Raw genomic sequence first — 14,623 nt, forward strand, 5'->3', positions numbered from 1 at the left:
CCTAAATTAATGACAGATTTGTGTACCAAACATGAAGTCATAAAAATCCAAACCAGAGTACAAAATAATTTAAAAATTAAGGATGTTAATGTCCCCTTTTATACTTTTAGCTAAACGTCTTGAAAATAAGTTTCCCCTAATCAATAGTGTAATAATGAGAATGATGTTTGTACTCTGAAGTCAAATATGATTAATTTTAGAGTTAATCAATTTTACAAAATTTATTAGAAGTAGAACTAATAAAATTACTGTGGTGTTATCATATTAGTATATGATAATTAAAGAGAAAATGAGCATATCAAATTTAAAGGATCAAAACATGATTTATAATATCTATAAGGATTAATAACTTACAAGAGAATCACTCATTTCTTTAAACAGCTTTGGTTTATTAAAAACTAAAAGTGTGAAATGACTAGCACTCATTTCATATTGACCTATTTTAGAAAAAAAGCAAGTTGATTATTAGGAAAGCAAATGAGAGCCAAGAGAAATAATCTATCCTAATTGATCATTAATTAATTTTGACTGGTTATTCTTGCTAGACATTTGTATGAAATTATTAACATTGAAAGTACTTCAATAATTTAGCCAAGTATTTGACACAGTTATTTTAATGATACATGAAAGACATCTTGTTAACATTCTGGAGTGAATAATGTTATTCATACAATCATAAATATGATGATCATTATAATAGATTCAGATTTGTAGTCTCATTTTTTAAATTGATTACCATGGCATCAGACTGACATTTTATCTAGTTTTGTATAACCTTTTGATATTAACCTTGTTAATTTGGGGTTTGTAGCCACAGAAGTAAATAATAATGATCCCGAGGAATTATTTAATTCAACATACAGAATTTTATAAAGTATATGGGAGAATTGAGGCTGAGGATGAAGGTGGCAAGGATTTTTCTTATACTTCTCATCTGAAAAATCAAATACATAAAATTAAGCAGGTAAAATCCTATGTTGGTTATACTTCTAACAGAAACCTTTCTCTAGTAAAACCTGAAAATGAATTCAACAACACTGAGGTTGACTCTTGACGTTAGAGAGAGAGAGATGTGACTACTGATCAAGAGCTCTATCTTAAAAGCTAGATTATGCTTTATTTTTGAAAAGAAAAATTGCTGCTACTGCTAGGAAGAAAAAAATTACTTTCTCAGTGGACAAATGAATATATTTGTTTTTTGGTTAGTGCAGCTGGACCATAGTGCAGTCAAAGAAGCATTTTATTTAAAAGAAATTACAGCTGTCACGACCCCTGAGCTCCTGGTGATTAATGAATCTTACATAAACTATGACAATTGGATATGGAAGACTGGAAAACAAGTGGCACAGCAGGATCTTCAATACTAGGCATCTTTTCCTTCTCACTCTTTTCTTTCCATTTAACTGTTTACATGTCCAATAGGACATGTAAACTTTTAGGCTTACAGCCTGAAAGAGAAACCATAGCAGGAGCCTTTCATATATTTCTGTTGATGTTGATGAACATGAGGAGATGGGCATTGGGGAAATCAAAAATTGCTACCTGGGTGAAACCTGTACCAATACTGTAAGCAGTCATTTTAAAGTGATGGAAAACTATTGCAGTAGCCAACCATTAACAACCAATTCATGGCCTTCAGTGAATGTTATCATCAAAAAGGCCACATCAGAAAACCACTTTATGAAATGTTCTTTTGTCAGATACAGGAATTGCACCTTAAGATGCCTTGTAGTATATATCAGTGTTTATACAAATACATAATAAATGAAAGCTAGCAATTTATCATATTACTAAAGATCTTTAGGAAGAGATTGCCAGTATGCCTCAGTAGCATATTAAAGGTATTTAATAAGAAGTAAATTCTTTGTTATTTTTATAACATTTTATAATCATTACATTGTTTTTATCCTCTTTTATAAAATTGTGGAATAGAACTAGATAGATAATCTCTAAGGCTTGTTCTAATTTCTAAAATTCTGTGATTGAATCTTTTTTGCTCTGAAAGTCCTATAGTACATTTTAGTAATAGTCACAAAAATTCTGACCTGATAAGCCATAAAGAATTGACATCAACCCGTATCTTTTTTTGCTATCATTGTTACACAATACATTTTATTCTATACCTTAGAAAAACATAGTATAGCATCTATCTTGTTCATCTGGTGATAATTACTAAACCATTCTCATATTCAAAATATGTATTGTAAAATCTTCTATTTATTTAATAAATCTAATCTGTTATTCTATTAAGATGAATTTTCTGGGACAACCTACATTTTTTCAGGGGGAAGTATTTTGTTTGAATAATAAAAGGTGATTGACATTATCAGTTTGAATAAAAAAGATGATTAACATGTTTAGTCAACAATTAGTTTGTTTCCCTTATTAATGAATTAAGGCATAGAAAATAAAAAAGATACACTAAGGGCTTTTAAGAATTTTGGAAATTCTACAGACATCTTCAACTTATAAAACTTATATTTGTTAAAACTGCAGTATGTTAAAAAGTAACATAGTAATCCTGATTTTGTTAACCATTATTTTAATTTTTTTAATTTTATGAATTTGAAACAGTTAACAGAGGCAAATTTAGTTCAGTAAATAAATATAATGTTCAAAATGGGAAACTAATTTCACATTAGGTAATAAAATACATATCATTTTGTATGTAATTTCTATAATTAGCTTGAACATAAGAAACTATTAAGCAAAGATGTGAAGTAGAACTCAATTAAATAAAAACTATGCAGAAAAATAAGATATTAGGCATTGGGAAGAAAATTCTTTCAACAGGGAAACTACCTCATCTTTTCTATTTAGTATAAATATCGTTTCTCAGTACAGCAACATTTAAAAGAATATTTTGATTAGATATTTTTCAAGTATAAATCAAGTGTATGATTAGTACACAGAATTCTTCAAAGTATTTAGAGCTACACATTAAGGAAGCTACACATTAAACCTGCATGTAAAATCTCTGGTTTTATTTATACTATGCTAGGGAGAAAGAGTGACATTGTTATCCTAACATCTACAAAGCAACAAAATGAAACTCCAGAAGATGAAGATATTGTTAGGACATAAAAAATACAGATGTACATCTAATGACTATATGCTTTGGCATGCACAAATGTCCTTTCAAGAACTCAGAGCCACATTATTTGAGTTACAAGTGACAAGTTTCTTGTTGATGCTATACTATACACTATTCTATAGTTTACTTATTTCAACTAAAGAGTTTAATGCATGTTTTACAAAATGAATATTTTTCTGTAAGTAGCAGAGAAATGATTTGAAGAAGTAACTCAGCGTTTCATGTATAATTATTCATCACACATCATCCTCATTACTGTGATAGCACCAGTCAACCAAGCACTTTATAGAATTAGCATGGAGCCCCACCCTACCTGCCTGGCCATTCATAACACAGCAAATGGCAAGCCAAAAATAACGTTCCCATAAGACCCAGAATTCTCTCTCAGGGACAGCTCTAGTGAACGGTTTACAGTCGTTGTTAACCAGTGAGGAAGAGCTCAACAGGCTCACACACTTTGCAGAGTGGTCAAAGGATTCTCCTGCCTTTAGGTTTTCAGAAAATAATAGAAACGGCATTTTTACAGGACTCTCTGATTCATTCTTTATAATGTGAGGAGCTCAGTGGAAGACAAGGGTCAAGACCTTGGAACTCAGAATGCGGGGGTGAAGGAAAAAGGCAGATGGAGTTCGAAAACGAAACAGTTTAATAAGCTTGACTCTGAAAATTGTGGTAAACAAGCCAACTCAGTGCTCACCTTGACATCACACAAAACAAAAATGTAATATTTTCTAAGGTCAAAATAAACTTTTTTCTTCTAAAATTACCTTTGGTTTTACTTTTGTTAGTCACAACTTTTTAACTTACAATAAAATTTCAGAAGCATTACAGACTCTTTAAAGAAGTTTATGGTTGTAAAAGAGTGTGCATAGTTATTTAGCTACTTTAGATGGAAATATTACTACTTCATGCTGAAATTATCAAGTCATTCATTCCACTGTTATCTGATTTAAATCTAGAGTTTTCATAACTTCCCTAATGTTTTCTTCTTGGGATTAGGATTATATAGGGGAGAATAAACCAATTCAGTGTTGTTAATGATACTACTGGCATATATTTGCACATGCTTTACTTTTTTTTTTTTTGCAGTACACGGGCCTCTCACTGTTGTGGCCTCTCCCGTTGCAGAGCACAGGCTCCAGACGCGCAGGCTCAGCGGCCCTGGCTCACGGGCCCAGCCGCTCTGCAGCATGTGGGATCCTCCCGGACCGGGGCACGAGCCCGCGTCCCCTGCATCGGCAGGCAGACTTGCAACCACTGCGCCGGCAGGGAAGTCCTATGCTTTACATTTTTCAAACACTTTCACAAATACTGATACCAAAAAAAAAAAAAAATCCAGTGACAACGGAAGAATGATTAATCCTATATCACAAGTGATGAAACTTACATTTACAGATGTCAAGTGACTTGGTGCATAGATATTCGGTGGCAGGGCTAAGACTATATTTTAAATACCATCTCTTAGTTTGGTACTTATATCAATCAGGATGGGCTAGGTAATGCTGTAGTGACAAACAATCCCCAGATCCAGAGGCTCAAAACAACAAAGATGTACTTCTTGCTCCTAATATATGTCCATCAATAGATGTCTGTGGGTTCTCCAGTTCTCTCACTCTGAAACCCAGGATTTTGTACCATCCATCTGTAAGGTTGCCTGTCACTGGGACAGAGGGAAAGAAAATTATAGCAAATCACATACTTGCTCTTAAAGCTGCTGCACAGACACTTCTGCTCATGGTTCATCAGCCAAAGCATGGCTCATAGGCACAGTTAACTGCAAACAGGCAAACCTAGGAGCAAGGGAACCAAATCAAAAATATTTTGTGAATGTCACTGATTACAACAGTCAGTCCTATTAGGCAAGAAACATTCAATTCACTCTTCTTCCTATAGGCAATATGTACTCACCTGTCCCTGAAGGAGAAAACCCAGAAGTGCCTTTCAATGAGAACATCAAGTTCAAAGGGCAGAATCTATGGGTGATACAGTGTAGTCCCTACATCAGGAAGAAACATGCTTCATGTCTGAGTGTGGCTCTGCTTGATCCAAAAAACTTATGAACTAAAAAGGCAGGTCATCAGTTCCCTCAACATCCAGTATATACTGGTAAACTTGTGTTCAGGGTAACCTCAATAACTATTCCCTGGAGAAAAATAGGAGACACAGCAGTTGCTGGTGTGTAGCAGGTGTGAAATCCCAGTAGGCAGATATTGTAAGGATCCTTTATCCCAAGATGAGAGAAATGTTCCTTGATTAGACCCAGAAGGGGCTTCCCAGTCCATTTATTCTCCATGGCTCTCTGTTCTAACCTTTGAAAAATGCTGTCTTTTCCATTTTCCTTTTTGGACACATTCAAAACGAGCATCAGAATATGACACTGAGCAGCTTCTTCAGGTGGCTACATGTGCAGAAGGAGAAAAGCAAAGATAATATGGTGAGTTTTCCTTAAAATCAAATATGTGCAATTTGACTGCTTTTTATTCTACAATTATTTACTTCTTATATTTGTGGTGTTCAAATACCCTTTCTTGTGGACTTCTATATCAGCAGCATGGTGGACTTCATGAATAATGGTTCCTCTCACTATTAAGTTTGAATGAAACATAAATTTTGCATAAAATATAACATTTGTAGCATTGCTGAGATCTCCAGAAAGAAGAAAAATATCTAGGGGACTAAAATTAGAATAACAACAAAAATAACCAACCAGACAAAACAACCTTGAGTTGAAACCAGAGCTGTAAGCTATACGTGCACACATGCATATGCACACACACACAAAGGGTTTTGCTTTGTCACTGGCAAGTAGAAGGACCAGTACCTGAGACCCTTATATTAAATTTAAGAATCTGGCCTGACTGGTCTTAGGTATCTAAAGCCTTTTGGCTCCAAGCAGAAGCATAGGCAAATCCTCTCTGGAAAAAAGTCGAGATTAGCTGAATTTGAACACAATAAATAAGACGATAGAATAAGGTTTAACCTCTGTCTAATTGTAGTCCCTGAATGACAGAATGGAGAGAACAGAGGAAAGGCAATTTTTGAAGAGTTAGTGCTTAAGAATGGAGAAAATAAATCCAAAGTTACAAGGTGAACAATATATACTTAGTGAGATAAAGAGTTAAACATTAGAAACATTTCCTTTAAAATCGTGAAGAAAACAAATATGCCCACTCTCACCACATCATTTAACACTATAATGGCTGCCTGTCTCAGCCACTGCACTAAGTCAGATAAAAAGAATAAGGAAAATTAGAAAACAAAGAAACAAAATTGTTATTATTCACAGAGTCATTTACATAGAATAACCCCCCCAAACCTACAGACAATTTATTGGAAATAATAAGAGAATTTAGCAAGGCATCTGGATATAAAACCAGCAGATGAAAATCGGTTTTATTTCTATATACTAACCCCAAATCGAAGACTTTTTTTTTTTTTTTTTTTTTTTTCCGGTACGCGGGCCTCTCACTGTTGTGGCCTCTTGCGTTGTGGAGCACAGGATCCAGACACGCAGGCTCAGCGGCCATGGCTCACGGGCCCAGCCGCTCAGCGGCATGTGGGATCCTCCCAGACTGGGGCAAGAACCCGTGTCCCCTGCATCGGCAGGCGGGCTCTCAACCACTGCGCCACCAGGGAAGCCCCGAAGACATATTTTTAAAGCATTATTTCCAATAGCAAGAAGAGATACATGGAATCCAAAAATGGAACAAAAGATATGTAGGCCTATGTGGAAAAAACTGTAAAACTTTATTGAAAGACATTAAAGAATCTAAATTTGCAACATATGTGATGTTCACGGATAGGAATGCCCAATAACCTAAATATATCATTTCCTTCTAAATTCAGTGCAATTCTAATAAAAATTCCAGTAGGCTTCTTTTTTATTTCTTTGGAACTTGAAAAGCTGATTCAAAATGTTATGTGAGAGTGCACAGGCCTAGTATGTTGGCTGGATACTCTTGAGATGGAGAAAACAATGGTGCATATCCATAAAGAGAACCTTTAAAGAACCAAAGCAGGAAGAGAAGGGTTTGTCTTTAGCCTAACTGATGGCATTAATGCGCCTAAAGAAAAAAGTTACCTAGAGAAGGAGCTGGGTTTGTCCTGGAAACTAGGGGTGCATATGAGAGACTGTGAGGGGAGGTGGAGAGTGGAAGAAGCAGAATTAGAAAAATTTGAGGAAGTGAGTCTGCAGGTATGCCCTCTGTTAAACATAGATGGGTCTGAGTATTGTAGCGTGATGCTGTTAGATATGTAAGTCAGCGGTTTTCAAACATTTTCGTGCAAAACACCTAAAAGAATTTTTAAAAACTTTTTACCCCTTACATATTTTTAAGGCGGCATTTGTTATGTTTTAGCGTACATCTAAATAGTTACAAAGGATGTAATTGCTGATGTATTGAAAAAAATATAATTTAAAATTTAAAACATATTTATTTAGTGTATCCAATGGAATCCAAAATGTCAAAGGCCCAGCCACCATTTAAATATATGAACAACTTAATCTATAAGTTGGAAATTTTAGTGTTTCTTTTCCTACTTGAACTTGTATTTTTATTCCACTTCCTCCACAGGATTTTATGCTCATATAAAATATTTTTATGCTTGAGGGGTCTTTATTGCTTATCCTATCATGTTTCTCTGCAGCAAACATATGCATGTTAATTGGAATTTTATACATTTTTACATTTCATGTAAAAATAAGATTTAACTGTCAAGAGTTTTCTTTTGGGTTGCATTATTAAAATTATTAGTAGTACACAATTGATAAAAACAAAATAAGTATATTACAAATTATGATGGATCAATATTAAACATCAAAAGTGAAATTTTCCTGGCAATGAACCATGTATCCATGGATGAATATTAAATAATGCTAGAATGAGCCAGCTTTCAACATCAAGTCCACATCTGGTTTTCATTTTTATAAATGTAAGCCCTAAGCCTGTGGTTCATTGCTCATAGCAACATCAATACCAATAAATTTAATTGTCCCTTTGGCTCCCAGATGGCTTTTATACCCTGGGGCATGCAGTAGGAATGGGTAAAAGTGATGCCTTTCTTTCATCAAGTGGGAACAGATGGCTGTGAAAAGGGGCCTTATGTGAAGCCTAGAGAGCAGGCAGGTCGTTAGGATGGGGAACATAAGTTGAAGATCATGATGATGATTCCTTTAAGACTGCCCAAGCCTATATAAACCCTGAAAAGGTCTGTTTTTAGCACTCTCTTCCTTTTTAAATATAAACTTTTAAATACATACATAAGTGTATGTATGTATTCCTAAACAATATATTGTTTAGATTCTCTTATTCATCTTTATAAAAATTCTATATTTTATGTACTCTTCTTCAACTTGCTTTCTTCATTCAGTATTTCTAAGATTCAGCCGTGATGTTACATGTATCTATGGTTCATTCATTTTTGTTGATATATAATATTCCATTGGGTAAATCACCACAATTTTTTTACCCATTCTCCTGAAATGAACATTCGGATTGTCTTAATATTTTTGTTATTACAAGCAGTGTTGCCGGTGCACATTTGCAAGTGTTTATCTAAGGATACATAGATCTAAGAGTGGAATTGCTGGGTATTCACATTTTCAACTCTGTAAGATAGTTCTGAATTTTTTTCCAAAGTGATTGAACAAAGTTATATCCCCTCTACCAGTGTATAATATCTTCTTGATTTTCATTTTCACCAATCCTTAGTATTATCAAACTTATTATTACCAATCTAGTGACTATAAAATATTATCTCAATTTTACAGATTAAAACTAATGATAAAGTTGAGCAACTTTTCACATTTTATTTGCCATTTGGATTTACTGTCCTGTAATATATGCCTACCATAACTTTTGATCATTTTCCACTTGGACTTTTTCTGATTTGTAGGAATTCTCCCTATATAATCTAGGTATTATTTTTCAGTGGTGGGTAATGTATCTTGAATATATCCAACCCTATTCACATAAGCTTTTCTCATTCAGTTCTCAGTGTTCCTTAGGTCCTGTACATTTGCTCATAGGTACTGATGTTTTCTTCCTGCAGTAGCAATGCCTCATGTTTATGTGGGATAACCAGTTTTACAAAGCACTCTCACAAATCTTATCTCACTTGAGTCTCTCAACAACTTTTTTTTTTTTTTTTTTTTTTTTGTGGTACGCGGGCATCTCACTATCGTGGCCTCTCCTGTGGCAGAGCACAGGCTCCGGGAGGTGCAGGCTCAGTGGCCATGGCTCACGGGCCCAGCCGCTCCGCAGCATGTGGGATCTTCCCGGACCGGGGCACGAACTCGTGTCTCCTGCATCGGCAGGCAGACTCTCAACCACTGCGCCACCAGGGAAGCCCTCTCAACAACTTCTAAAAGAGAAGTTGGGTATTATTATACTTGTTTTATAGATAAGGACACTGAGTGGCTTGCCCAAGGTCATAGGGCTAATAATTCCTCAGACTCTGTACTCCATATCTTCCTTATGATTATATGATGCTTCAGCTGTTTATAGATTATGACTTATTCATTTAAGCAAATGCTGCACTTCTGCTTAGCATCTTTACTTCAGTTCCTTCTTTTTTATGTTTACAATTCAAGATACAGCTCCAGTCTATGAAGTTCATTCTAAATTCATTACCTACAAGATAATGTAGGTATCCAGTAAAGGAAGCACCAAGATGATTTTTTAATAGGGTTTTTAAAAAAAGAATGTCCAGGAGGATACTAGAAACCACAACAGTTACGTGTTCTGGGGCAAATCACATTTTTGAAAGTAATGGGTCTATTATGTAAGAAAGCTGATTTCAAATTCAGTATTTTTCTTTCTTTTGGCCTTTTAGAGAGTTAAAAAGAGGAATACAGTGAATAAAGAGAAGAAAAATATACTTTAATATTTATTAGTATTATCTAATTTGGCTGTCCTATTTATATCAAATACTGATTTTCTATTTATTAATTACTAAATATTATTTATTTGTTGTATTAGCTATAACTAATACTTATAATTAGTATTAAATGTTGAACTTATAATGGGAAGTGATATTGATAGGACAGTAATTCCATCACTCAACCTCTGGCTGAAGCTCCTACACCTGGGCAGTTGAGTGAGAAACCACCTACTGTGGGAGCCCAAGAGGGTGGGATGTTAGCTCTCAAATGAGAGAAGCCCAAGTGTTACCTGTCAAACATTTGAGACGGTGAAATGTAGTACTTCTTACTTTCTGGGAGTTGTTAAATTCATTCATTCATTCACCCTCAAGCTGATCAAACTACTGCATATGAAACCTTTAATCATTTGGTAGTTTTCATAGATTATTCAATTTTTATGTACATCACATACACCAGAGAAAACTATGTTTGATGAAATTAGCAGTAATAAGAAAGGACCTGAGTATAAATAAAGAAATAACATATACACACTACCAAAATTAGAACATATACACACTACCAAAATTAGATAGCTAGTGGGAAGCTGCAGCATTGCACAGGGAGTTCACCTCTGTGCTTTGTGACCACCTAGAGGGATGGGATAGGGAGGGTGGGAGGGAGGGTGACACAAGAGGGAAGAGTTATGGGAACATATGTATATGTATAACTGATTCACTTTGTTGTAAAGGAGAAACTAACACACTATTGTAAAACAGTTATACTCAAATAAAGATGTTAAAAAAAAAAAAAGAAATAGCATTCCTACTCTGAGGTATTTTAATCACCATTTAATAGTTGTATCTTAAGCACTTCCTGGGTACATCCCTTGATGAATAATAAAGAGATAGAACCTCATTGTATCTTCTTCTCCAAAGAGAAAAGTTTTAATAACAACTGTCTGTTCTACAGATAATTACTAAATATGGCCTTTCCTAGGTCTCTTTTTTCTAGTATAAATGGATCTCCAATTATATACCTAGTATTTACTCATCAAATATTCCTACATCAGTGTCCAATTTAAAATTTGTTGGCTTGCTATTTTATTTTTGATTAGGGGCATTTTTGTTACTTTAATTAGGGTACTGAACATCACTGTCACTACTAAGGTTTTTGCTTTTGTTTTTCTTGGGTCTTGCTTTTTTGGCACATGTGAATTTTGCTTCATATAAAACAAAATGACTTTCTCGTGCTCTCTGATGATGGTCACCTTTAAAATTAAAGGAGCATCTGGTTTTGGTGTGGGGATGATCCACAGTTACGTTTTTCACAAGGGGAAAACTACAAGTAACGAGTTTTATATAATTAAATTTGTTACAGGTTTTCATGTTCAGGATAAACGATTTTTCAACCTTGGGTGAAAAAACTTGCATCACTTTAAGGTGACTGCGTTTTACCTTAGGACGACTGTGCACGTGTGTGCGCACGCCTGTGTGTGTGTGTAAACGCAGTTAAAACTATGTTAAAAGATGTAAATTTAAAATTGGTTGTGTATCTAATCTGCCCCAGGTTCAGTAAATAAACAATTCTTTAAAAACAAACAAACAAAAAAATGGTTGGCTTGGTCCTGTTTCCATGAAGTGATGGTTTCTCTAAGTATTTTGTTCTGAGTCTGAGAGCTGTGTATATGAGAAATAATATATGGCTGTTAACGAGTACCCTGTGTGTATTTCTGAGTCAGGTACTATACTAGGCTCATAAGGCTCGCTTTGAATAGGGGATAATTATACCACAAAGTGGTAAGCATGAGAGAGGTGTGCATAAGGGGAGAAGGGTACCTAATGACTCTAGAATTTAGATCTGTGTTTGGAGAGAATGAGTTGAACTCTGTATTGGTAGTTTTGAACTCTACATATTTTATAGTTGTGTGTAAGGATAGGGGTCATCCCTAATGACCCATACATTCCTAATGTAAGGGGAAAGAAAGCCATTCTTAGATGGGCAGCTTCTAGTGTCACTTGGTCCAGGGCCTTGAAGAGGCAAATTACCCTTTTGAGAGAAAGGGCATTTTTTACATTTTCACAAATTCATCTCCAAACTAACTGGTTTAAAAAAGCCTTGTGGATAATGTGACCACATAACTTAATATCCACTTTGCCTAGGACAAGACAAGATTTGTGGGACATTGGGATGAGAGACCCAAACAAGGACTGTCTCAGGCAAATAAACACTTTATATATGGAATGAAAAGTGACCTAGGACTTTATGAGATGAGCTGGGAGGGTTGATTTGATAGATTTTACCCTAAGGAGAAAAAAATGTCAGAAGCCAAAGACACTTCTGTTGCCTTTTCAAGGGAAGGACTGTGGATTTTTGTTGTTGTTGTTTTTAATAAATTTGTTTATTTATTTATTTTCGGCTGTGTTGGGTCTTTGTTGCTGTGCACAGGCTTTTCTAGTTGCGGCGAGCGGGGGCTACTCTTTGTTGTTGTGCGCAGTTGTGGAGCACAGGCTCCAGGCATGTGGGCTTCAGTATTTGTGGCACATGGGCTCAGTAGTTGTGGCTCATGGGCTCTAGAGCACAGGCTCAGCAGGTGTGGCGCACGGGTGTAGTTCCTCTGCAACATGTGGTATCTTCCCCAACCAGGGTTCAAACCCGTGTCCCCTACATTGGCAGGCAGATTCTTAACCACTGCACCACCAGGGAAGTCCAGGACTGTGGATTTTTAAAGAGCTTACAAAGGCCTGAAATCTTTGGCACTTCAATTTTGATTTTTAAAGATTCCATGCTTTGCCATTATATTTAATTCCCAATAATTAGTTTTCCAATATGATTAAAAGGGTCTTTATATTGGTCTTTAGTGACAGCAAGAAATGAGACTCTGGGGAAATGATACCTCATTCAGCTGTCACTTTGGATGTCGGTGGGGAAAGAGTAATGAAAGAGGTTTTTTGCAAGAAATAACAGACTACTCGGCTGGGGGGAGGGGCATCTGGAATTACAAAGGAACACTGTGGACAAAAGAAAAGGGCTTGTGAAATGCCTGACACGGTGTCTCACCAGCCTGATTAATAAGGCCATGATCTGTAAGTGACCCCGGGTGACAATCTGCGCTGTGTGTGAGAGTGATCGATGAGGGCAGTGTCATTTGGTTCTCGGGGAGTGAGACCACAGGTTGTCTGTGGGAGTCCAGGGACTGCAGCCTTGGGTCAGCCTACCCCAAGCGCTTTGGAGGGCCTACGGTGGGATGCAGGCCGAAAGCTCCCCGCGTAAAAGGCTGGCCTTGAAAACCAGCAGCCGAAATCGTGCACCAGGTCAGGTGAGCTCAGTGACCAGTGCTTTCCCCAAGACCCCGCCCACTCCTGTCCCAGGCCCGCCCACACCCCGAGCATTGCCTTAAGTCGGCCCACCGCTCCTTATAGTCCAGCGGGCACTGAGAACTCGGGTCTCTGCAACCTTCAGGCGTGGGCGGCTCGGGGCACGCCCACTGCGCGTGCGCGCACCGGCTCTCAGGCCCCCTCGCCCCCTCCCCTGCGCCGGGACTTGGTACGGCCGGGACGTCCCGGCGGTTGGCGTCCTCCGCTGCTCCAGCCAGGGGCGGGCTTTTCAAATCTTACCTTTGGAAGAGTGGTGGCGGCCCTGGCTGTGGCGCTGGTGATGGAGGCGCAGATCCTGAGGGGACCCGAGCTCCACCCGGCGGGGCTTCCCGCTCAGCAGGTGAGTGAGGAGGGGAGCCGGCTTCAGGTCCTCAAGCGGTCGTTTTGCCTTGACGACGGGAACCACCCCCGCTTCGCGTCTCGTATTCCGCCGTGGCCAGGAACAAAGGACTAGGAGACTGCACTTTTGAGGCCCTAATGGAGCCTGGAAATCTCCCCGTTCCCCTCTCCCCACCCCCGCCCCCAATTTTCTTAGGGAGGAAACAGGCCTGGAATGGGGAAGCGACGCCGGAGTCTCGCAGCGCGTTTTGGGGCGCACCTGTCCGCTGCCCCTCCTCCCAGGATTGGGACGCTTGTCTTTTTGCAAAAGGGTGGGTGACGCAGGGGGAATGGGAGCCCCGGGATTTCCCGGAAGCCCACCCGAGGCCCGTGGAGGACACTTTGCTTATTACTAGATTTGATGCAAAGCACAATCACTGTAGGAGCTTTGTCTACTACACACAGTATAAACTTGGTGGAGACGGGTGGAGAAGTAAACTGCAGCCTCTGAACTTGAGAAAAAGTTGGTCTGATAGTGGATTCTTTTTGAATTGGATAGGAGAGAAGTTTGGTGTTTGGTATTTATCCATGTAAAATGTGTGTTAGGAACCTTTCTACTTAATATAGTCCAACATTATTTCTTGGCAGTTATTAAAAGTTTATACTTTCCACTCTTAACCTTTAAAGAAAACTTAAAAGATGGGACTTAGAACTCTGATGTTTTTGAGCTGGATCTCCGCTTCCAGTTTACTCTCCACCTTGTTTTACCTATTTTTAAAGTAGATTAAACCATATGAAATTCCGAGTTTTGTGGGTCAAAATTGGTAGAATATTAGCAATTTTGTATGGTCCCACCTATTATCTTTGCTTAGCAACCCGTTTTCTTTTCTGTAAACCTTAGAACCCTCAGCGGATACAAAACTGTTAGAAAGTCTCCATTATGCTGTGAAAAGGAAAGCAAGACCTTGAGTCGTT

General features: G+C 37.5%; 1 protein-coding gene across 6 annotated transcripts in view; it reads left to right on the forward strand.

Moving 5' to 3' along the window:
• The first annotated feature begins 5,415 nt into the window (after positions 1 to 5,415).
• Positions 5,416 to 14,623, forward strand: part of RTKN2 (rhotekin 2) — an 85,677-nt gene continuing 76,469 nt past the window's right edge. For 3 of the 6 annotated variants that reach the window (XR_010838962.1, XM_059055282.2, XM_059055281.2), the window contains exon 1: positions 13,099 to 13,670. Coding sequence is in view for 4 of the 6 variants with exons in the window: in XM_059055282.2 (XP_058911265.1) it covers positions 13,611 to 13,670 (60 nt within the window). In the remaining 2 variants the exon portion in view is untranslated. Of the gene's footprint in view, positions 5,529 to 13,098; positions 13,671 to 14,623 lie in introns of those variants that run through there. The other 3 variants (XM_067025542.1, XM_067025541.1, XM_067025543.1) reach the window with 3 other exon arrangements.

This window comes from Kogia breviceps, chromosome 2 (genome assembly GCF_026419965.1).
Source record: "Kogia breviceps isolate mKogBre1 chromosome 2, mKogBre1 haplotype 1, whole genome shotgun sequence".
Taxonomy (NCBI): domain Eukaryota; kingdom Metazoa; phylum Chordata; class Mammalia; order Artiodactyla; family Physeteridae; genus Kogia; species Kogia breviceps.